The sequence below is a fragment of the Pelmatolapia mariae genome, linkage group LG7 (genome assembly GCF_036321145.2).
Source record: "Pelmatolapia mariae isolate MD_Pm_ZW linkage group LG7, Pm_UMD_F_2, whole genome shotgun sequence".
NCBI lineage: Eukaryota > Metazoa > Chordata > Actinopteri > Cichliformes > Cichlidae > Pelmatolapia > Pelmatolapia mariae.
In genome coordinates, this window is record NC_086233.1 from 20,202,501 (window position 1) to 20,226,998 (window position 24,498).

The 24,498-nt window shown below is 39.7% G+C and overlaps 1 protein-coding gene across 1 annotated transcript in view; it reads left to right on the plus strand.

Moving 5' to 3' along the window:
- The window catches only part of LOC134630743 (potassium/sodium hyperpolarization-activated cyclic nucleotide-gated channel 1), a 69,509-nt gene that overhangs the window by 24,440 nt on the left and 20,571 nt on the right, over positions 1-24,498 (plus strand). Inside the window, exons 3-5 of the mRNA XM_063478344.1 lie at positions 5,478-5,639; positions 17,421-17,639; positions 22,697-22,843. Of these exons, the coding sequence (XP_063334414.1) occupies positions 5,478-5,639; positions 17,421-17,639; positions 22,697-22,843 (528 nt within the window). The remainder of the gene's footprint in view (positions 1-5,477; positions 5,640-17,420; positions 17,640-22,696; positions 22,844-24,498) is intronic.

Below are 24,498 nucleotides of genomic sequence, written 5' to 3' on the forward strand. Positions count from 1 at the left end.
TGTGCAGTTATTACTACAGTTCTGCTCTAAAATCATACAGTTCAATATGATTCTTGAGACTTGTTTTTATGTGAAACACTTCGGCTTCTCTAAGTGTGTCAGGGCTTTGTGTGGGATGAGTCCGTATGGTGAAAATATTTTGTTTTCATAACAACTAAATCGATATCTGGAAGAGTAACTGAGGCTGTGATTTTTTTTTAATAATCTTTTGTCTATTGTCTTTACTGATAGCTTAGAGATGAACTGCATGCAGCAGTTGGAAATAACAACTACTTAAATAACCTACCAGGTTATTTGGTGAATTTCTATTTAATGCTACTTTTTACCTTCAACGTTTTATATAAATTTTACTGATAATGCTGCTGTTTTTTTTTGTTTTAAATGCATGCATGAGAGCCTGCGGTGAAGAAGCAATGATGGTTTAGGGGGTTCTTTACTACATTAATAGATCACCGCTTGTTTTCTGCCTGTGTTAAGATCCTATTGATCACTATGTGGCTCTTAATTAAGTCTCTGTCTCCAAATTACTGCTGGGCCTCATTACCTAAATGTTCCTCTGCATTGAGATTCAGACCTTTTTATGCAGCCTATGTACTTGCACGCATGGTTTGGCAAGAACCAAGTTACAAGCATAACATTGCTAGAAAGGCTTTTCCTCTCCTCTTACGCAGTATCCCAGTCTGTATGATAAGCAGATCTGCTGACTGATTAGCGTCCCAGCGCATACAGTATGTTGCCTGAAGCTCTGAAATAATGCCAGCTCTATTTATATTTATTTATTGCTGAACTATACTTACACCAATGTGATTACACATTGCACATTACAGTCACGGGATTTATGATTACTTCCAGCAGGCTGCTTTTCTTTCAGAAAGAGAGAGACCGGCATTGAAATGTTTTTTTGCCTATAGAAAATATAGAATGTTGCTCATTTAGCCTTACATGCTGTTGCCTTTTTTTTAAGTAGACCAAGCACAGTGGGCAAAAGCTTTTTAGCTTTCAGAAGAAGAAAGGGAGTAAAAGAAAACAGGAAACTTGCAAATTCCCAGTGAATTCTCATTACGTCACGGTATGATTTTTTAGAATCCAAGTTCAACTGTAATTTCGTGATTAAGCAAAACCAAAAGAGATCCAGCAGGAGATTTACAAGATGATGCTAAGCAGGAGAATTCCAGATTTTCCTGGAAGCAGTTTTGTTATCCTTCAATCTAATAGCCAGTGGTGGATTTAATCTCCTCAAATTAGTCCCATGCTAATCCTCACTAACCTCAAACAGAGGTCACTCATGTCCAATTTGAAGATGCATAAAGAACAGTTTGTAATTGCGTGTTTCAGGCCCACAGCTTGATGCTTGGTGATGAGTAATTCTCTTGCATGCTCTCTTCTCTGTGCATAGGATTCAAAATGTCTGCCTACAGTGCATACATCCACCAGACAGGTTGTAGTCGTGTAAGCAAAAACTCTCCGTGCCATACCTTGTGGGCAACAATGATTTGAATTTTAATCCCTGCAGTATTATGTATCAGCATGCTACTTTACATAAAAATATACCTGCAAAGTTTCAAAATGTTCTCTGCTCTGTTCTAACAACCCGTCAAAAGGATGCGGAAAGACCAACTGCATGAGCGACCTACTGGCTTGACAGAGCTAGCGTGTGACTTTCTATCACTATCATATCAAATCTTGGCTGTTTTTCTCCAATGTATTACAGGATTATGCTGACCTATGCCCTAATCCCCAGTCAAATTTAAGCTTGATGCACTTAATTCTAAGCCTATATTTTGCCAAAGCCAAACAAGAGCATTGGATATGCTTTTGGCTCTGTGTCAGCTCTACCTTTCCTGTGTTCATGAGGTTTATTAAAACGTTATAGTTGCGCAAAATGAACTCGGATCTGTCATATGACAGATTTGAGTCTAAATTTGGTTTCAAATGTTTATCTCAGAGCAGTTCACTGCCTCCGAACTGCAAAAACTGTCAGTTTTGGATCACAACCCACAGAATAAACTTATATTAATGTTGCTATTGGAGCAACATTTTTCAAACATTTTCCATTCAATTCAATTTTATTTATATAGTGCCAAATCAGAACTTTATATTGTAAAGTAAAGACCCTACAATAATGGAGGGAAAACATGGACAATCAGAGGACACCTTATGAGCAGCCACTTGGTGGAAGTGGGAAGCAAAAACTCTCTTTTAACAGGAAAAAACCTCTAGCGGGGCAAGACACAAACAAAATAGAAATAAATGGCCAGTACTGAAAACAAACCTACACTATAGGCTTCGAGTCTTTGTGAAAACAGACTTATCTCTTAAATGGCAGACATTGAGCCTTGAGCTAACAATCTGTAACCACTCTGCACTGGCTGATTTATCAAAATTAAGAAGAAATTTAGACTTTTTAAATGCTGGTCTGACAAAAGTTGAAGCATTTTTAAAGAGTTTAGTAAAAGGATCAATTTGCTTCTTGCCACAATGATAAACGATTTGTTTCTTGCTTGCTTGCATAGTACATTTTATAACTCATGCCATACAGTAAAGTCCTCAGCAGTAATCACTTTTTTTTTTTATTTGACCAGCTGTTCAGCTGTTGTCAGAAGTCTGGTGCTTTTATTTTTAGATCTGGATTGATTTCCCTTACAGTAAATGTTGAACAGAACACGGGCATATATTAATCATTCCTCTCCATCAGCGGGATGCTCAGACACACTGCTGACTGCACGAAACAGAACGTTGCTGATGGGTGATCGAGTAGGTGCATATTAGCAAATTGAAGCGCATGGTTTTTAGTTGTGACACATATCCTGAGCAAGGGACCGGCTGTCTGCTACATGAAAGCTTTGCAAGTTGTGTGTTTTCTTTGTCTGCTTGAGTCAAACAGACGTACGTTCAGACCTACACTCTCCGCATTCCTTCCTTTGCCCAATTTGATACAATTCATGTTTTCTTAGAAGCCTTACAGTGAGATAAAACAACAGATTACCACAAAAAAAGAAAGAAAGAGGCTGTCCAACACAGTTAGTTCTCGAAAGAGAAGTTGGATGATCGAGTATGTGCAAATGCTTTCATTTAATTATGAGAAACAATCTGTAAATGCAATATGGAGACATTGTGTTTGTATTAGCAGAGTGCGCTTCAGTGAGCCATCTCACACAGTTCAAATTTATCCTTACATATCTGCACATCACAGTGAAGGTTATCCTTTGTAATCCTGTGACCTGACCAGCGATCTACACCTGCAGCCTCTTCTTTAAAACCCTATTTGAAAAAAACAAAACAAAAAAAACCACTCCTGCCTTGTGGCTACCTCCTGCCGCTTGCAGGCTTTTCAAAGTGATGCTGCTGAAATGCAAACCCAAATAAACTCCACATTGTGTTAATGAGCATCTACATCATTTCCTCTCTGGCCTCTCTGACTCAGCGTGACCCAAAGGTCACAGAGGCTTCCCAGCAAAGTGAGACGGTCCCTGGGAATTTGTGAGACCTCCCTGTAACCCTTGCACGTAATAGAAATGTACCCAAAAAACTTCATCCTTATTTTTCACTCTTTTGCTTATGTATTAACTGAAAAAAGAAAGTGGAGACAGAGTGATCAGACTTTTCCTATTTCTGCCTGGTATGAGTCATTTGCAATTCAAACAGGGCCCACTACTTCCTGTTTTCTAGTCTTGTTGCAATCCTTCAGGAGCATGTACCTCCAGAAATAGATACCTTTATCACTTCACGGCTACCTTATGCTCTGTCGCTTTCCTTATTATGTCATCAGGCTGTATGTAAATATGCATGCGCACATAACAGAGGTAGAGCGAGTTCTGCTAAAATAAGAGTACAGATATAGGCAGCAGAAGAGACACTGGGTGCACTGAGACAGCCGTCCTGTAAGCTAGTGGCTAATTTTAGCCTTTCAGGGCAGTGCACTATATCTCCCCATGGATGAGTTGAACCATAGAGGGATCTGAGCACCAGCTCAGCCTCTTGTTCTCTCCTCTGTTCTGTGTGCGGACACTGTCCTTTATGCAGAAAGGTTACAGGGCAGTCACAATAGACCGGGGTGGAGAGATGAAGATTAAAAGAGCCTCTAAAACACCTGGGGTTTGGTGGTGTTGGGGGGTTTAACAGATGATTTTGCATACAAATGGCAAAACTGGTGCATATCAGCACAGCCTGAAGTCCATGCTCTTGCAGATCTTATTTGGGCTTTGATCTGATAGAAGAGGAATTAAATTTTATGCAGTAGTAGTAGTGTTTATGTTAGTGTTTAGGTGCACACAAGGACAGAAAAAGACCATAAATGACCAAGGTTTTAGATATAGAGATAAAGATACTGGTGTGTGTTGTACATATATGTTTGCTTACCTGAAAATCTTTGATTTCTTGTGTTATATACAAATAGAAACATTTGTCAGTAAAAGGAAACCCCCAAAACAAAAAGTTCATCAGTTCTCATTTAAAAAACAAAAGCAAAGTGACTAAATTGCCTTTATATGTATAATAGGCAGAACAGGTAATGTATGGGGAATGGAAAGATATAACTTAAAATAGATAATAATTACCTGAAATGTTTCAATTCAACAAACTGGCGAATGGGGCAGGTTTATTATGCAAAACGAACCAGTCTATTTCCATATTTAACTTTTTATTTTGGGAGGGGGTGGGTGGGAGGAGAAATTGAGCTTCGGTGTGAGGAAGATTATGGAATAACTAACCTGGAAATAAGTAATGGGTTTCTGATGCTAATGAGAAACTCTGAATTAAAGCCACAGCCAACCAGGCGTGAGTCAATTCTCTTCGGCCAGATCCGACGTAAATGAAACCGTTTTGCGCCGCAGACATGCTTACTCACCCCGCTGATGACTTTCTATTCTGAAACTTTCGGGCTCTGATTAAATAGCCACACCAGCACCGACACCTTTTCCAGCTCACAGCATTGAAACACACTTACGGGGTAATTATTCCAGAAGTTTGCACTTCCCCTCATCATTCACCTCACTTGCTCTGTGCTACCTACTCTAGCTCTATGTGTCTCCTCTACTGGTCAGGTTTTTCTTTTTTTGGAAAGCAGCCATGTTCAGTTATGAAGAGCTCAACATCTGTGAGTGCAGAGATACATGCACACACGCGCGTGCAGGCACACACAGACGCTGTGGCACCCAAACTCTTTGGAGGACAGACAGGCACACTGTGCCCTCAGCTTCAAAGGTGACTTTGTACTTTTGCGAGCGTTTTAAGTGTTTTTAATCTTTTTTTTAATCTTTTTGTGTCCCTGAAATACCAGTGCATCCAACGTTTGAGACTCTTACAGATCTAAATCTGGGCCGCTGTGTCTGTGTTGCTTACTGAAGTTTATATTTCTTCATAATGCCGTGCTTGCATTTGGCTTACGAATGTCAGAATTTGAGTAAATGCTTTCGCACAACCAAGCAGATGCTGATGAGGTCTCTGTCTCTCCTTTCTTCTGTCTTTCTCTTTGGCAGATTTTCCATATGACCTATGACCTGGCTAGTGCAGTGGTAAGAATATTTAATTTGATAGGTATGATGCTGCTTCTGTGTCACTGGGATGGCTGTCTGCAGTATCTGGTGCCTCTGCTCCAAGACTTCCCCCCTGACTGCTGGGTGTCCCTAAACGGTATGGTTGTAAGTATTACACACTCTTCTCTTTTGTTTGTTATTTTTGGATTTTTACTGTATAAAAGCTGTACAGCAGACTCGCTGTTTAACATCTGCCACATGTCAAGCCTATGGAAACTATCTCATTCCTATACAGCAGTTTTCTAAATCTTATTTTTTTTTATCAAAACCATAAATAAGCAGATGTGATCAGATGCAGCTAGCTAACAATTTAAAAGTGCAGGGGTTTGTTGAAAGGGCCTTTTCTCATAGCACTGACATGTGTCCAGCTTGTTTTTCCCCGTTAAAATGCACTTGCTACATCATGCTAGTACCACACCTGTACATGGCCCACAAAAATAGATAGCACTCTGTTTTATCATGTATGTAAACAACATGAGGACAGAGACACACATATATTTTTGCATATTTTTGTAGCACAGCTCTAGTTAGTCCTAAAATTACATTAGATTGTAACAGAGAGAGATTATAGAAATAAAGCAAAACATTGTTAAAAAAATGGGCAGCAAAGCGAAACATTTGTCTTTTTTGACAGTGATTTGGTCTCTTTGGTATTTCTTTAAATTACCACCCATAGACTTTATAAACAGTCATGTGAAAAATGAAGTTTTCACAGTCCTGTGAAAACCTTAGCACACCTTTACTGCTTCACTAGGTAAGTAAATGGCAGGAAATGCACTTGTTTAATTGGCCTTCAGCAAGTGTGACCACCTTTATAAAAAGGTTTTTGCTGGCCTGGAGCATTCAGCTGTGTGATAACACACGCCTCCCACTTCTTAAGAGTGGAAATCCCAGCAAATTTATCCTAATGCTCAGAGAAACAATCTGAAAAGTTACATCTCAAACTCCACAGGCCTCAGTTAGCATGGTAAAAGTTAGCCGGAAGGGTTGCCAGGAGGAAGCTTCTTGTCTCTAAAAAGAACATGGCAGTATGGCTTAGGTTTGCAAAGCTTCATCTTATCAAGACAAGGTGAAAGTTTGATAATGCACAGCGCCATATTTGTTGTAAAGCCAAACACAGCACATCAGCTCAAACACCTCATACCAACTGTCAGGCACGGTGGTGGAAGGGTGATGATTTGGGCATGTTTTGCAGCTACAGGACCTGGGTATCCTCCAGCCACTGAGTTGACTGTGAAGTCCTCTGTATACCAAAAGTATTCTAGAGTCAGATGTGATGCCATCCATGCAAAGCACCAACTACAACAGAATGGCTGAAAAAGAAAAGATTCAAGGTATTGCAATAGCTTGAAGTCTAGACTTCAAGCTATTGCAATACCGACCTTGAATAATCGTCAGCTGGTGGTCTTTTCACAATGTCTGGTCATGTTATAGTTCCAAAATAGGTTCAAAGTGAAAGTTGCAGCAGTGGCATCTTTAATGTCACCTCAACATCATTGTCAGCAGTCCTAGTAATAAAAAGTTTCTCTTCGAGAATTAATACAACTATTATCTTTATCACAACAACACAAAATATCTCATCCTAAGTGTCACTCAAACCCGCTTCCTCTTCCTTTGAAGTCTTTTTTATTAAGACCTATCCTACCGAACTATTCAGCTTCAGATGAAAAGAGGAGCATTTCTGTATTTGTCAGACTAATATCAGAGACAGGACGGGGACACTATATGTCATTGTAAGAGTCCTATGTGTTAAGATTAGCATCCCACATATGAAATAGAAATTGGATGTACCAAACAGTAAATAACTAAAAAAGGTTGCTGTTTTTTGTTTGTTTGTTTTTTAAATATCCCCAGTAATACTTGTCTCTGTATGTGGAAAAGACTTTGTGTTCACTAACACATGTTAAACATATTAGTTGTCATTGTTAAAAAACAAACGAACAAACAAAGACACATGTATTTCATTTCTTCTTTGCAACGATCTGATCTGTATTTCTCACGGTCTGGTTATTGCCGTCATAACGCAACCAGTTTAAACCAGGGACAGGGAGATGATGTCGGCGTTTCAACCATGGTTGCTGTATTTTTTTATGTTGCATAAACAAATACATGCAAACCTCAATGAACTGAAACAACGTCATTAAGGAGCATGGGCCAAATATCCTCCACAGCGATGCGAGGGACTAACAAAGCCATACGGAAACAATCACTTCAAGTTATTGCTGCTAAAAGTGCTTCTACAAGCTACAGAATAATGGGGTGCACCCAGATTTTCGCAGCAATGAAAGCTTTCCTTTTCACGACTGTAAAAATGTAGCATAATGTAACACATTACTTTGTGTATTACTGTTTTTTGTATTAGAGTGAGTGGCGATTGTAGAGTGTGTTGGGGCCCTAGGTGAAAATTCACAGGGGTCCGTTTTACATTTGAAAATACACGCTGACGTAATCTTTGTAGTTATGTGTATCAGTGTATGAAAAATGTAAGCCAGTGTGTCCCCTGTGTACAGTAGACAGCTGGACAACTGGACAGTGTCAACACAGCTTATGTTTGATTTCTTTGGGGACTGTCCCCTCGTTTGGACTTTTCCTGTATCTTTCATCTTCCCTCTTCTCCTCTTGAGTTGAGGTCAAGCGGACTGTGCTTGCCCATCTCGGACTGATGTGAGCGTGTGCGGACCTCCTGGGTAATGCTGATTGTAAATACTCACCCGCGGAGCTCTTTTGCCGTCTCCTCTCCCTCTTTCTGTGACAAATATTTCTGTGCTGCACGAGCGCACGAACTGTTCAGAGGCATCATACCGGAGGTACAAATGTCAGCTTTTCTAAACGTCACAGCTCTCATCTTTACTTCGAGGCAACGAGTTGCCCAAGTGCGTTCGATACCAGCTAGCATGTGTTATTCATCCAAACAGACATTATCCATCTCTGTTCGCACCAAAGGAATTTGCACTGATGTAATTTCCCACAGAACTGTCACAATTCATCCTTGTTAATGGTAACTACGGGCGAACAGCTCCTCAGTAACCCAGATTCTTAAACTTCCTTTTAAACGGCAACACTCTGGGTTCATAATTACTTGTCGCTGTAAAACTTAATGATAAACATCTCCTTGCATGCACGCTGCGTGTTGCTGATCTTATTGAGAATAAAGCAGATACATCCTCCTTCTTCTATGCAAATCAATATCAAAGGGAGATGGTGTACAAGCCTAATTTCGTGCCCCCCGTGTGGCTATAGCTGCAGACTGCAAAAATTGCTTCTAAAACAAATAAGGCATAAATCAGTGCTAGAAGCCTGTGGGTGAGCTGTTATGACACGAAACCCTTTCTCTAAGCTGGATTCACTTGTATGTAGCTAAAACATTGCAAAGATGGCTTTGTATGTTTGTTTTACACTTTCTCTGATGGGTTAGCTACTTGCTGGTGAATTGGAAATTACATTTGTGAATGATATGCAATACTATGCTATGCAAAACTCTTAGGCCTTCCATCATTTCTTTATATTTTACTAGGAAAATGGGAAATAGGTGCATTGCTTGATTGAAATTTGTGCAAACATACACAGAAATACAGTACATAATGCAAAAACACAGACTGTAAAATTTTAATGACCTTTAATATGTCGTATGACCACCGTTACTCTTTTGAAGCATCCTAAACTCTCTCAGGCAGCTTTCTTGATATTTCTTCAGGAATAGATATCCAGGCTTCTTGAAGCTCTTCTTTGGATATTAACTACCTTTTTGTTCTGTTCTCTGTTATGATGATCCCACACTGCTTCAGTAATGTGCCAGTCTGAGCTCTAGAGAGACCAATCCATTGTGTGTTTTCCATTCCTGATATGTTTCTATACTGTATCAACACCGTGTTTGGGATCATTGTCTTTCTATAAATGAAGCCACTGTCAATCAGATGCTTTATGCATGATATTGCAAACAAGCTCAAAATCTGATGGTACTTTTCTGCATTAATTCCATCGCTTCCATCAGATCTCCAACACCACTGTTGTACCTCTCTCCTGACCGCCTCTTGCAGTCAGTCTCAGGTGGCTTAACAAACAAAACAAATGGAAAAATCCCTTTAAAATGGCCATGTACAAATACTGAGCGAAAAAGCAGCCAATGTCCAAAGAAGAACTTTCATAAAGCATGGAGACCTATTGTACACGTTTAAAGATTGGAAAATAGTCTGGCTCCCTGGAAACAAATTATAAAGAAATAAAGGGGTCGTCTGACTTCTGCACAGTGCTGTATATTATTTACAAATATTCATACAAATTTGCAAATCTAGTTTGGGTCATCAAATATGTATTTGTCTGTAAGTAATGAGGGCAATTTTTATCCCACTGAGCCGCTTACAGCTGAACCAAATTCATCTTGCCCTTTAAAAAAACATGAAGGAGCATATGAGTTCATCAGTGAGTGCTAGTATTATGTTTGCTTTTACATTTAACCAAAAGCAGGCATCCTACACATGATAATTGTTGCTCTTTGTCAAATTTCTACCTAAACAACAAGGCTAAGAATGCTGAAATCTTAGAAGGGAAGGCTATGCACACTCCAATGACAGAAAGCCACAAAGAACGTGAAACTGTGGAAGTATATTTGGATTTAAGTTCAAAATTATAGCTATAGGATAGCTTTAAGATTCTTTTCTTCTCCGTTTTATGAGGGGGCTATCCTAAAAATAACTCACAAAGAATAACCATGAGGCATTTTAGAGGTGAAATCTGTTTAAGCCAGTGGTACTGTAGATATCTGCACATGAGCAGCTAGCATAGTGTTACTGATGGTGATGTGGCAGAATGGGCAATTTGTGGAATCTCTTCCCTGTGGATCTGTGCAGAAGTGCAGGCCTGTGCACTGACTGCTGTCTGGCAAATCCAAAGTGATAAGGCCAGCTCGCATGTGGGATTCCTCTTCTCACACCATCGCAATGCATTAGCATTCACAAGTTGAAAATCAGGATAAGGTATCTTTTCCTCAGTTTGCTGTGTTTGCTGCAGGTATAAATAAATAATACAGTTAAACGTTGTCATCAGGAGGTTTGTCTTTGTCTCTGTCCAAAAAAGGATAGCTTTAAAGCCATATATTGCATCATATTTTTTTTTCTGTTGTTGGCTCCGTACTTTCAGTCTCCAGCTGTGAGTAGAAGAGTGAGGGCAACAAGGGCTGCAGATACTGCTGAGTGGTGCAGTGCACAGTCTAGGCCTGTTATCTTCCTGACTAATGGTCTGAGAGTAGCTTCTTACTCTTTAGAGGCTGCATTTACTTAATCACCAAACAAGATAATGCTGCTGTCACTATGTTGGCTCATGTTGGGAGGGGGTGGGCTGTGGCATTGGATAGGCTGTTGTACAGCTTAAAGATGCATGTGTTGGAGCATTTGTGAGTGTATGTGTGTGCCTACTGTTCCTGGCCAAGCTCATATCAAGAGACAGACAGCAGTAGCCCTGCTGAGGGCTCCTGTCTCAGAGAGAGCTAGAGGCCAAAAGACAGGTGGATATACTGTAGGTCGACACAAGGGGAAAAAAGGGAAAAAAGGACAGAAACGCCTGGCTAACCATGCACAACTGCCCTTCAGTATCAGTCACCCTTCCTGGCTCCTTTTATCCATGGACCACCCACTTCATTTCCTTCCATTTCTTCCCAATCTCCCTGAATGAGTCACTTTCAAAAGGCGGGCTCAGTCCTGAATTTATGAATTAATCACACGTTTCACCCTCTTCCCTTCTTTCACATCACACTTCCCCTCAACATACACATGGGGCTTATGGAAGGAAAATGCAAGACTGCTTCAGTCCCTATGTGAACAGCTTGTTTTTGGATTATTTTTTGGCTCTCGTTGGTAATCATTTTTCGTTAGCTGAAAGAATTGTGTGTTATTTGTCAAGTGATACAGTAGGATGGTTTAATCAAGCTTGTGTGAGGGTATTTGGACCACAGCTGCTGAGCTTTCAGAGGCTGTTGTGGGATTTTAAAAAATAAAGTTCTGTTGTGAGGAGAGCTTTGTGAGAAGACAAAGAAAAATCACCGTACCTCATTCATCGTAAAGTTTGGGTGGAAAATCACAAAAGCAAACATTTATAAATGGGAACTATCTTGATAATTGGTTAATAGTTCCCATTTTAAGCAAGAATGCCAAATATTGCCAAGTTTTAGATATCCAAATGCTTTTTTGTCTGTAATCTCTGAGAAGACTTCTGCCACGAAAATGTTAAAAAAGAAAGAAGGAAAGAAATGGCACGTGTACCACTGCCAGTCAGTAAAGTTGCACTTTAGATCCATGATTGTCCAGAATTGATCTTTGACCTATTAGATATAATAATCTGCTGCCTCTTCTTTCAGCTGCTGCCTCTAGGGGTCGCTACAGCAGACCCTCTCAGCTTATCACTTCATAATTTCATACTATTTGACTGTTATATAGAATATGGTCATGATTAGCATTTGAATTGTGGCTTCATGGTTAAAAACATGTTTTTTCTTGCCACAGTGACCTTGACCCTTGACTACCACATATCTGACTGGTTGAGCTGAAGTTAAAGTTTGCCAAAATGCCAAAATTTGAGGAAATTCCCTCAAACCTTTGAAGTGATTGTGCATTTACAAGAAAGGAGCAAACAGAGCTACACACAGATGAATCTGAAGATATGCCTCGGGCCACATTACTGGTGCCAGTGCATAAAAAACTGCTAAGGAGAAAACTTCTGTAGAGAGATGAAGTCCATTAGTACTGCTACAGGTGATGAACATAAAAGCTCACGAGACAATGACAACGCACACAGTGCGATACATCACTGGGCGCGCTTTTTTTGGTGTCGATGCAGGCCTGCACATCCCTTTACTCTGTCATCTGTGTTTAAAGGCCGCCGTGCCTTCTGTGCGCTCCCAGGGAGAACAGCTTGCAGTTTGATTATGCAATTGAAAAATGAATATTGCGCATTGCTTTTTTTTTTTTTCCATTCAAGGACTGTTTGTTGGGTTTAGGGAGTTAATCAGTGATTAAATTAATCAGTTAAGGCAAATTTGCTCATTCACTTATTTTCTCTGCAGACACGCACAAGCGCTAACGAAAAAGTAAAATGTTAAATAAAACTAAAACATATTTACAGGGCAACCAGATCTTGCTACACACTCTATTGAGTATAATTTGTGCTGCAGTGAAACTAGGTATCAGTGCGAATCTTTGGGAGTCCAGATGAAAAATAAGTTTAATTGCTGTCATTTGTCCTAGGACTGTTCTCTTTTTTTGCGAAATTGTGTTCTTTGCAGCAAGGCATTACATCCTGTTAGTCTCATAGTTTGTCAGTATCAACAACAACCAAAGCCTCTGGGTCGCACTGAACACGAGGATAATGGTGAATCATCAGCCGCCTTCCTGGTCACGTAACCGGTTTCATCTTGAGAGAGAGGACTGTTGATTCTGTGACTAATTAATTAAAATGCAAGCAAGTGGTTAAAATGCACGAGCGCGCTGTCAAAACAACGAGCACAGTTAAATTATAGAAACTTTGAAGTTGCTGGTGCTTAAACAATAGTGCGGAATTGGGATCGCTTTAATGTGTGTGGTAATGAAGTCTGAACCTGCGCTGCTGTTGTTACGGGGCTGCTGAAAGATGAATATGCAGTGTCTGATGTCACTTGTTTTCCTGCTAAAAAAACAGAGCTTAATTATATTTAGAATAATGCTAGAGGAAGGGAATACATTTGTTATGTTGGCAAAATCTATATCAAGGGGGCTGTACATTGTGAACTATAGGAAAGCAACTAGAAACTGCTTTTTCTGCACTGAGAGTGAAATGACTCACTCCTCCCAAAGGAAGGCTGTACAGAACCAGCCTTGGAGATTTCTAGTTCTCATCACTCTTTATGCATTAGATAAAAGTGTGCATGTATCTGTCCTTTTGTGACCAACCTAATCAGACAAAAAAAAATGGGTGCTGAGCATGAGTGCCTGCTGTAATCATAGCGCACTGCCCCAGAACTGTGAGTCACATGCCGTGATGGCAGTCAAAATGCAAATTTAAGCAATCACACTGAGGAACAGCAGTGAGTGAAGAACAGCGAAGTGAAAAGCGGTGATGCTGTTGGTTTTGTTATGTTCGATAAAAAGCTCCTGTAAAGTCCACTTTGCAGACATCATTACCACAGTATCACTTCAGTGAGACAGCTCATGTTTGATATTATTTATCACAGCAGCAGAACATAATAGAGTTTGGCGTCTGGGATCCGAGCTCATCACTTCCCGTAAATATGTCACGTATAGAAACGGGGGGGAAGCTTACAAGGTGGTTGCTGGGATGCTGGGGTAATGGAGGGGTTGAGACAGCAGACAGCGATGCAGGGCTGCAGCAGCACTGACGTGTCAGAGGGAGAGATGGGAAATTTTGCAGCTTAGATAGACCAGCAAATTGGCAGGTTGTGTTTGGTGTATGACACGAGGAGAATGAGGAGTGTGTATGACGCAGTTCGGCTAAAGCCTGACTGCCTGAACTAACTTGTGGGCTTTGCTCCATTTGTTAGGAGAGAATTTTCTCTCTGTCTCTGCCTGGTAAAGCCGCCTTTGGATATTTTGCTTCTGTGTCTCCCAGATGTCAAATCGCAACAATGGGCAGCTGGAAACGATCGTGATGATCAGTTCCACATTTGGAGAACTCGCAATAATCCTTCATAACAAGCTCCATAACCTGCAGTGCCCCAAGCACGCAGCTATTATCCCCACTGCTTTAATGTTACAGTGAAATGTCAACTCAGAACTGAGCTACTTCTGAACAATTCAGTCTCTATCAGTCTGTTTAAGATAAAGAAAGAGCGAAAATTTGGCTTAAGGAATCACTAAAGTTGGTCATGTGAGCCATGCTTAAACACATGGCTATTTTTTTTTTATTAAAGATTCACTGACACTCCACTGTCAGAGCCAACTTATCAATATTATCAGTATATTCCACAAAGCAGATGTGGAATAAATTTAATGCCACGTTTGACTGCCTGAGTTATTTTCTCATTATTATATGTCTTTGGACATGGGAGAAGGAAATATTCGCAGATATTATACCTCGTGATATAATAAATGTGAGCTCAGCTGGTCAGTTTGCCTCATATGAAGAAAAATCTTTATTCATTTTACAAATTGTCTACAGGTCATTCATGATTGTTTGACTCCTAATTAATTGTGCGTTACAAGTGATAGACCACTGTTTCAATCTGATTAGGTAGGCGGATTAATGTAAGCAAGAGGATGATAAAGCTAATTCTGCTATTTTGGAGAGGTTTATCAATCAATCAATCAATCAATCTTTATTTATAAAGCACTTTTCATACAAACTGTAGCACAAAGTGCTTTACATGTTTGTGCTTTACATGTACAAACATTGATGGGAAATAAGGATGGACAGCGAAGTTGAACAGACAGAAACTGTGAGGTTAGTCCCCAGGCCCTTAATGACCAAAGCACTGCAGAGATTTCTTTGTTGGAGCAGTTTACTTGTGCGACAGATTCATGCAGAGAAAAACAGCAAAAGGTGCAGTGAGTCATTTCGGACTTTGTGATATCATCTGGCAAAACCATGCCTCTGTTTTTCCATGCATACAAATATGTCAACACAAACACAGCCCATCGTTGCTGAATAAACACTCACCCACCATGTGAAATATACACGTGTGAAAGAACATCTAGGACCCAAACTGCATTAGTTCCAGGTATATGGTTGGGTGACTTTGTTCTCTGTGTGGAAATACATTATTGTGTGTATGTGTTGTGTGCTACAGTGGACGGGTGCTTGTGCTGAAATGCTAGCTGCAGATATTTCCAGTACAATGAAAGCCACGATCCCTGTCATGGACTGCTGACCTGCCACAGCTTTCACACTGTGTTAGCTGGGATGGGCACCAGCTTCCTACATCCCTAAGTGGGATAAGGAGTTAAGTGGATGGATGGGTGGATGAATGGATGGATGGAATATTTGAACCTAAAGGTAATATTTCAATAGTTTAACACACACACACACACACACACACACACACACACACACACACACACACACACACACACACACACACACCATATTTTATTGATTATCCTGTTAAGTATCATGTTATAAAAATTGAACACACTGTAATTTATAACAAATCCTGTAATCAGTTCTGGAAGAAACAACTAATCTGTGTTGACATAAGAACTGATGAGTCATCCAGGGCTAATGATTTGCTATAAATGTGCATCCGTCATCAAATTCAAGTGGGATTTACTAATTTCCACTTGAATAACTGAGTGGACTCAAGCAGATCAGGGAATGGCATGGCAAAGGGGACAAAATGGGCATGATGGCATGTGACACATGGATCTGAGGCAAAAGTTTCCTATTTCTATCACTAGCTGTTCTGCTGTGTGTGATAGGTATTCTGCATGGAGTGCTTCCTCAGCACTTCATCTTTGCAGGAGGTGAAGCTTTTCGAGGTGTCAGCAAAATGTCTGTGGGCACAAGCTTTGTACCAGGGAGTCTGTCACATTTGTCTCTAGATAGTGGATTACTGAGTTTCACAGACATACAGTAACTGCAACGGGCTCGCTTAGTTGCCCACTAGAGATTTTGCACATCTCCAGAGGGAAAAGGCATACTTTCACATTAGACATGCTGAGACTAAAAAAAAAAAGCAGGAAAAACAGAAATGAGGGAAATCTGAAATGCAAATGAAAGGCCTTTCAAGCCATGTCCTTGCATTGTGCTACTACCTGATAATGTGGATTACTAAAATTTAAGAGGTTCTGCATAAATCTCTGTTGAAAGCGACTCCTGATAAGATTTCATTGTAAAAAAGGGACTTTTAAAAGAAATAGTCAGTGACTATCCTAAGACTGCCAGTTAGGTTGGCTCTTTATTTACAAGTTTTAAAGAAAGAAAAAAAGCACTCAATTAATCAGTCAATCAATAGCTGATGTCCATCTTTTGCTCTTCATATAGACTGGTTACCTGCATGATATTAAAGCATATTTTCTAAAACTAATGATGACCATTTAAAGTTCTGTTTTCATGCATTTAAACTTTTATCACCAGTCTTCATCCACCAAGCAAGTTCTTTTCAAACTACTTAGTCTGAATTATGTGGCTCCTCAAAAACCCTTCTGGACACATTATCGGATAACAGTGGACCCATGAACCCAAGTTGCACTATATGGACAAAAATACTGGGTCAAATCTCTTAGTCTTTGACTTCAGGTGTTTTTACTCCTATTGCCACGGGGGTATAAAATCAAGTAGATTCAGTGCGGTCTGCCGTCACATTTGTCAAGGAATGAGTCATTTAAAGAGGTCACTGAATTTGGATGAGGTACTGCAAACAGGATGCCACCATCGCAACAAGTCAGTTTGTGAAATGTCTTCCCTCGTAGATATTCCACAGCCAACTGCACGTGGCAGTTTTGCAAAGTGGAAGTGTTTAGAAACCACAGCAGGGTTAATCCTCTGGCATTAACATCAGCACAAAAGTGCACCAGGAGCTTCATGAGAAGCATTTCTATGGCAGGGCAGCTCCTTTGGGTGTAATGTGTAAGTGACCCAGTACTTTTGTCCATAGTTTAGAAGCTGGTTCTTTGAACCTTTGCAAACCTGAACCGCTTCTCACCCTTTGATAATCTGAAAAATGAATAAGGTAGATGCAAACAGAGAGAGAAGGTAAAAAGGTAGAAAGTTCATTCATTCAGTAAACCCATAAGGTTCAGAAGCATGAAGATTATGTTGGCTGAGTGTTAGTGATCCATCAAAGGAAAGTCTGTTGTTCCATTTTTATCTGCCGCGGAGCCTTTCTTCCTTGTCTTGCTTGGCAGTAACTCCCCCCAAACCTCCTCTGTCTCTCCTTCCCTTTTTCTTCCCCTCTGGTTCTTTCAGAACGTTTCTTGGGGTAAGCAGTACTCCTATGCCCTCTTCAAAGCCATGAGCCACATGCTGTGCATCGGTTATGGTGCCCGGGCACCCGTCAGCATGTCTGACCTTTGGGTCACCATGCTGAGTATGATTGTAGGAGCCACGTGCTACGCTATGTTTGTTGGCCATGCTACAGCTCTAATCCAATCACTGGATTCCTCACGAAGGCAGTACCAAGAGAAGGTAAGAGTCCTGCAGTGGCACACACAATATTAAATTCCTGAGATTTAAAAGAACACTGGGTATGATACATGGTATGATGTATGCGTACACACCTTTAATGTTTTGTTGTTTAAAGGTAAGTTAAGCTAAGTACTACTGAGATGGTCTCAAAGTATTAATGTGATTTTTTTTCTTTTTCTGTGACTCTGTAAAGTCCTGCTCATTGGAGCTGGATTTAAATAAATTAGGCCTCAATAACACTGCGGACCAATAGGTTGAGCTCTCACAATATAAATATAAATATATCTGCAGCGATGACTAGGAAAGAGGATTTCCTACCTACCCCCAAGCAGATCTTTTAAGGTCAACAGGGTGATGAGGTCTATGACATAAGCAGCCACCTCACTGTCTGTATGCTGCCAGTGGACACATTTTATTTTTCCCTTTTCCTTCAGTTCCTATTACATCATTACATCTTTTTTTTTTTTTTCACGTGGAGGATGATTATCCAGCATTTCAACTGAGCCACCATCTGTGATCCCGCTGTGGGGCCTGGGCAATTCCCAGAACACCCAGCCATGACTGATGCGCTTTGTGTTTGCACGCAAGAAGCAGAGTTGAACTCCCAAACTTTGCCTGTGCTTATGCTGCAGAACGCATTGTACATACCACACTGTTGGGCGTGGGGATTAGTCCTCTATGGTATGTCTTCCACAAACAAGTTTAGGATTAAAATAACTTAATCTTTAACTTACAGGATGAGGTAAGAACAGTTACATCAGGTCACACTGATTTTGTAAGACACTCCTTTTCTTCCCAAAGGAAATAGTTTTTTTCAAATATGATTTAAAGACAGTGAGTCAGCTGAAATGCGATTAACAGAAAGCGCTAATTATCTTGTCTTAGTACATTCTTATTTACTGTGACATGCTGTGTGTGAGAGAGCTGAAACAATTACTCAGAAATTAAGTCTTTAACAGTGTTTAATGCAGGGTTTGTTCTTCAAGCCATTTTTCACCCAGTAATGGAGTCTAATTCCTGCATTTCAGTATATTTTTTATTTTAGGCATTTGCTACTTTTCCGTGTCAAGTGATATCAGAAGTGGCAATAATTAAATAACTAAAGACAATAAATCTTCATATACAAGTTGTTCAGTTTGTTATTATACTAAAAGTATTTAGATATTATTTAAATAAAAAGCAATTAAACAGATTAATTTAGAATATAAGAAATAAAACTGATGTTTTCCCTTTAAGTTTTCATCATTTTTTAAATTTATATTATGAAAATGGGTTATAATGGGTCAGGAAGTTAAAATTATTATTACCAATTACTTTGATTTTTTTCCCCATGTAATTATTAATCTTTTAATAATCTATAAAAATTTTCATGTGGTTTAACAGCACACTTTTTAAGTCCCTGAATTCAATGAATGTTGATCATATCCATCCACTAAGCAAGCCCTCCAGCAGCTTGCATCCCTATTGAGTTTATCAGAACATATCCACACAAACGCACACGCACAGGCATGACTGGACAGAGGTACGAAGCACACATTATTTATCCTTCGGGAGATGTAGCCATAATTCTTATCAGAGCATTGGTAGAGTCACCTTGGCTATTACAGGACGTGCTAAAATACCACTTCGTTAATTTACACCTTGCTTATAAAAGCATTTAGCCATTGTCGGTTTATTCAAGTGTGATGGCCCGACCTTGCCAGCTGTCCTCATGGTCAGTCCAATCTAGAGGAACATCCCCCTCGGTGCGTTTTGGCACCACATTGCAATCTTACATGTCACCTAAAACTTGAAATTAAAACTGCAGTTTCTATTGTCTTTGCAAAAGTGTTATCACAAATCCGCACAAATTAGTAAAATGCACATTTATCATTATCGATACAAAAGTGTTGTTTGACACATAAACTGAGAGCAGATCAGATGAAACTAACAGATTCAAAGAACAAGACTGAGCTAGCTCAGTGAATAATAAAAAAAAATATTGGAATGCTGACTGATCATTGATATGCAGATATAATTCTGAATTATATTCACAGCATAGCAAAAAAATTTAAAAAAATCATGACGGCAGGTTGCCCTCAGCAAACAAGCGAGCCGTGCCAAGTCACTGTTTGAATTAGTGGCACATCTCCAGCTCAGTTGCTCCAAAGCAGATGTACATCACACACTATTTTTAATCTACATCCCTTTCCGTCCCTCTAACGTCACCCCAGGAATCGAACTGACAGCTTCGGGGCCGCGAATGCTATGTTCATGGTAACAGAGCTCCAGTGTGGAGCCAGGTTCAGCAGGGGCTGATTTGCTGCATGGCTGTGCATATCAGTGGAGCAGGCTGCAGAGCAGCAGGGATGGGTTCAGGGTGCTGAGCCTCTAGCCATTACATCTATCACTGCCACAGCTGGGGGGTTGGAAACATGGATGGAGAGATGGATGGGGATGCGAGGTTATAAGTTATCTGAGGCCGGAGGATGTTTATGACAAGAACATGATGAGCAGTAAGTAAGAAAGTAAAGTGATTGTTGTCGATAGGTTCTACTTAATTTGCAAAAACTCAAAAACTAATTTTGTCCAGACAAGGAGAAAAGAAAAACAGACCAAGCAAAAGCTATAGAGAAGAGAGGAAAAAGAAATAGTGGGAGGAGAGGAAAGGAAATGAGGGTTTAAAGTATGTATGATATAGAGACATGCCTGCTGTGAAGCCCTGGTGCTGCCACAGTGCAGCTGAGTTGCTCTTTAAAATATGTCCAAGATGTCCCACATTTCATATTTTGGTCTGAGGTTCAATGCAAAGCTAATGTAGCTACCTCCCTCCTCTGAAATATTGCAAAGATAATTAAATAGTTTTAAAACAAGTTTCTGCAACATAAATGATTCTGTAAAGGAATACTGTGACCGTGCACCCATCAGATGTCAAACACAGCGTCTTGCAATTACATTTATGTCATGCAAGCACTACAAATGGGGTTGCATTTGAATGCATCGTCCTCTGCGTGACACAGACGGGTATCAGATCAATTCCTGCTCAATAAAAGAAGCGTTGAGCACATACAAAGTGGATGAAGCATTTCAAGTCTTTGCACTAATTGCCTGCCCTCTTTAAACTGTCCTTCACGTCTTAGAACACATTCTGCAATAGAGGAGGTTTCATCATTTTACATAATGCTGGTAAACATATATTTATGAGTGATGTTTAACTTTGTAAATTGCAGTGCGCCTGGGTTAAATTAGATCCACAGGAATGCCCCAGGAGTGCCATCAGCCAGGAAAGAAGTGGGTTCTGCCAAGTGGCACATCCCAGTGTGGGTGTTAGTCTGACTGGGCCCTGACTATTTCTAGAGAGAGAGAGAGGGGGATAAAGAGAGAAATGGATGAGGTGGGATAATGAGGAATGTAGTCAGCATTTATCTAAATTGCTCCTTTAGAAAGTAATTAACCAATAAAATTACACGTCTGAATTAATATGAGAATGGAAATTAGTCATAATGAAAAGATAATGTGACGTTTAAGCTGAAGGCCCCATATCGAGCCCAAAATGTGCCCCCATTGCCTTACTCTGTGCCCCACCCTGACCACCCGAGTCGAAATGGACCGGTTGAGCCCCTACAGACACCTTCTGACTTCGGCTGTGTGAACTCAAAATAAATCAATTTCCCGCAAACAAAGCTCTGGTCCCTTATCACCTTTCTGCAGCCGGGTGAGAAATCAATGAGGGAGGCACTGGGACTCGAGTGGCTCCTCTCGCTAACAAATATCGTTTTATGGGGCTGCCTGCGTCACATTGGTCAAAGCCTCTCAAGCTGAACTGTCCTACCAGCCTCACAGCTGCTGCTGGCTCTCACCTTCAGTACTGCTCTATTGTCTTTGTTGAGGTTCATTTTCAGGTGTTGGGGCTTTGGCCGTGCTCGCTGACTACTCAAAGTAAATGAGCCAAAGTTTTTTCTGTGTTCCTGTGGGTCAGTACTTGCCTGCAGGATAATGCAGCTGGACGTTACACTCCTGCTAATTTTTAGTTAATTACTGGAAACAGGATGTAGAAACGGGATCTTATATCTTAGTTAGCCAGAAAAACAGAGATGGCAAGTGTACAGACTCCCTCCTCGCTCCTTTTTAATGTCACACCATTATACTTTTTTAAAAAAGAAATTCTACTTTTTATAATTCGTAGCATCTCAAAAGGATTTATTCACTGTATGTCCAGCTAAATCTAAGGACTTGAAATATATTCTTATTTGTCAGAACTGTATGTAAAGTGCAGACAGTTCTCTTCTCAGTTATTAAACAACCCAAAAACCAATGCAAATTATTTGAAAATTCTTATTTTAACATTATTTGCATATTAATGTGATAGTAGGTGAAAATTAAGTTGATTGTAATGATGAAACTTGAGCAGTTTAAGGTGCTCAAAAATGACTTTTTAATGTAAACAAGAAAAAACAAAGACAGGAAAGGAAAGAGGAGTCATAGAATCGAAGCTATAATCCTCATTGAATTTAATTCAATTCAGTTTCATTTATAGCAATAAATCACAACACCTGTCACCTCAAGGTGCTCTATATTATAAGGTAAAGACCCTATGATAATATATAATGCGGTCAAAAGGAGAATTCGTCTTTGAAAATTACCCAATATCCTCTTATGCTCCTGGATACTAGGTATGCCTCGCTTGTTCACATTACAGCATAGCTCGGTTGCCTACTGGCACTGGGCTTCCTGCATCGGTGAGATAATCTGCTGCTACCTTGGTCTGACATAGCCCCGGGCCTGTACTCGTTCCTACTTTCTTCACCACCTGCCTCTCTTGTTCTGCCTCTCCCTCCCCACACGCAGAACCAGGACATGGCACTGTGACTGTGTGAGAGCACGCCTCGTCCTCAATACAGAGACACAAATATGCACTCTGTGTAGACCACATTTTTGTTGCTTTGCTGTTTATTAAAGGTGCGATTTCCAAACAAATATAAAACTCGAGACTTTACTGGGACTGCTTTAAGATATCTGATTTTTTTTTTTACATGTTAAGCTGTTAAGTGATGACTGTTTTTCTTTGTCTCTTCTAGTATAAGCAAGTGGAGCAATACATGTCCTTCCACAAGCTTCCAGCAGACATGAGACAGAAAATCCATGACTACTATGAGCACCGCTACCAAGGGAAAATCTTTGATGAGGAAAACATCCTGAGTGAACTCAACGACCCACTCAAAGAGGTGACACAACATTTTAGAAGCTCTGGTCTTGAGTAACATTTAGAAATCTGCAGATTTTTCCTTTCGAACGCTCTGATTTTATTTTTGGAACCTTAATAAAAAAAAATAGACACTGAAAGGTAGGTGTCACAATGTCTTAGTTTTGGAACATAAGTTAGATCTATTTTTCTTTTTTTCTGAACATAAGCAGTGAATCTTTATTTGGGTGCAGCACATTAAACTGAAACACCTGTCATCTCATCTTACAAGGTCAGGAAGAAAAAGAGCAAAACGGAGTCTCCCCAGGTGAAACTAGACTGGCTGAAAGTCAAAATAGGAAAACATTTCCTACAGAAGCACCTCCCGTGCCTCTCTTTCACTTGTGATAAACTCCAAGAGCTTGTGATTTACAGAGCTGTTAAACAACTGCCACAGAGGTAATGAGACAGAGCAATAAAGGTTACTGTGACGTCAAGCACCAGTTTTGGTCCTTGGACGACCTCCCCCATAAGCACATTACATGTGTAATTATGCAAAGGGATATTAGGGAGCAGCGGAGTAAGAAGTGAATGTAGGATAAATGTAGTGTAGGAATCCTGACCAGCTCTCATAAAGCCCCATTAAGTCACCTTGCAAAGTTATATGCTCAAGAGATGAATGCTACGGTGTGCAGAGTTGCTGCATAGTCCCAAGCACTTACAAGAAAGGTGCAGGGATTTAAAGGGACAGTAAAACACGGGCTTAGTTCAATATGTGTACTAAGCAAAGGTTAAATCCGGCTTAAACTGAGAGAGATCGATAATAGCAAACACGGTCACATCAGAGCAAGTCTTACATTTTGTTGTAATTTTATGTACAGTGTTTAAAAAAATAGTTAGACCACCTGTTATACAATCAAGAAATAATACACATATATCTTAGAAAAATATTAAAATATTTGAGAAATCTGCCAAAATTCACATTTTTATGCCCAGATTGAATATACAGAATCTTCATCATCAAAAAACATGAAGCAGTTATTTTGAACAAGGTTTATCTCTTTACTTAATGAATTATAAATTGGTATAAACTGAATGAGTACCAGTCGAGTAAATTTAATATAACCAGATTGAATAAATTATTTTTAGCTTCGTTTGACAAAATTTAACATTAAATGTTGTACTATATAACAAATTTTGTGGAAAATGTAGATGTAATTAAATCTGGGACTTATTTTTTTGTACATATTTAAACTTCTTTCTGTAATTAATCAGTTATAACATTGAATCACCAAAACTCATTTTCCTGTTCAGGAATGTAAGTAAATGACTGTGATTTGGCATCTCAAAAATAATAAAGGGCTTTGCTATTTTTTTCATCTTTTTTTGTGAAATATTATATATTACAATTTCAAATAAATAGCTGCATCTACTGGTTGATGAACCATTACAGAAACTAACAAAATGACATGTGTGATTACTAGTACTGTTCATTTAAGGCACCCATGGCATATGCCTCAATCTGAGTGTCGGTCTAATAAATTTGATAATTACTGGAAATTTTTTAATATGAAAACCTAATTAGACACCAAAACTTGACTAAGCTTTATTACATTACAAGACAGTGTCCGTCTGATTCGTCATCTGTAATGTGGCAGCTTTGACTTAGTGTCAGCTGACTGCACTTCTGTTCTAACC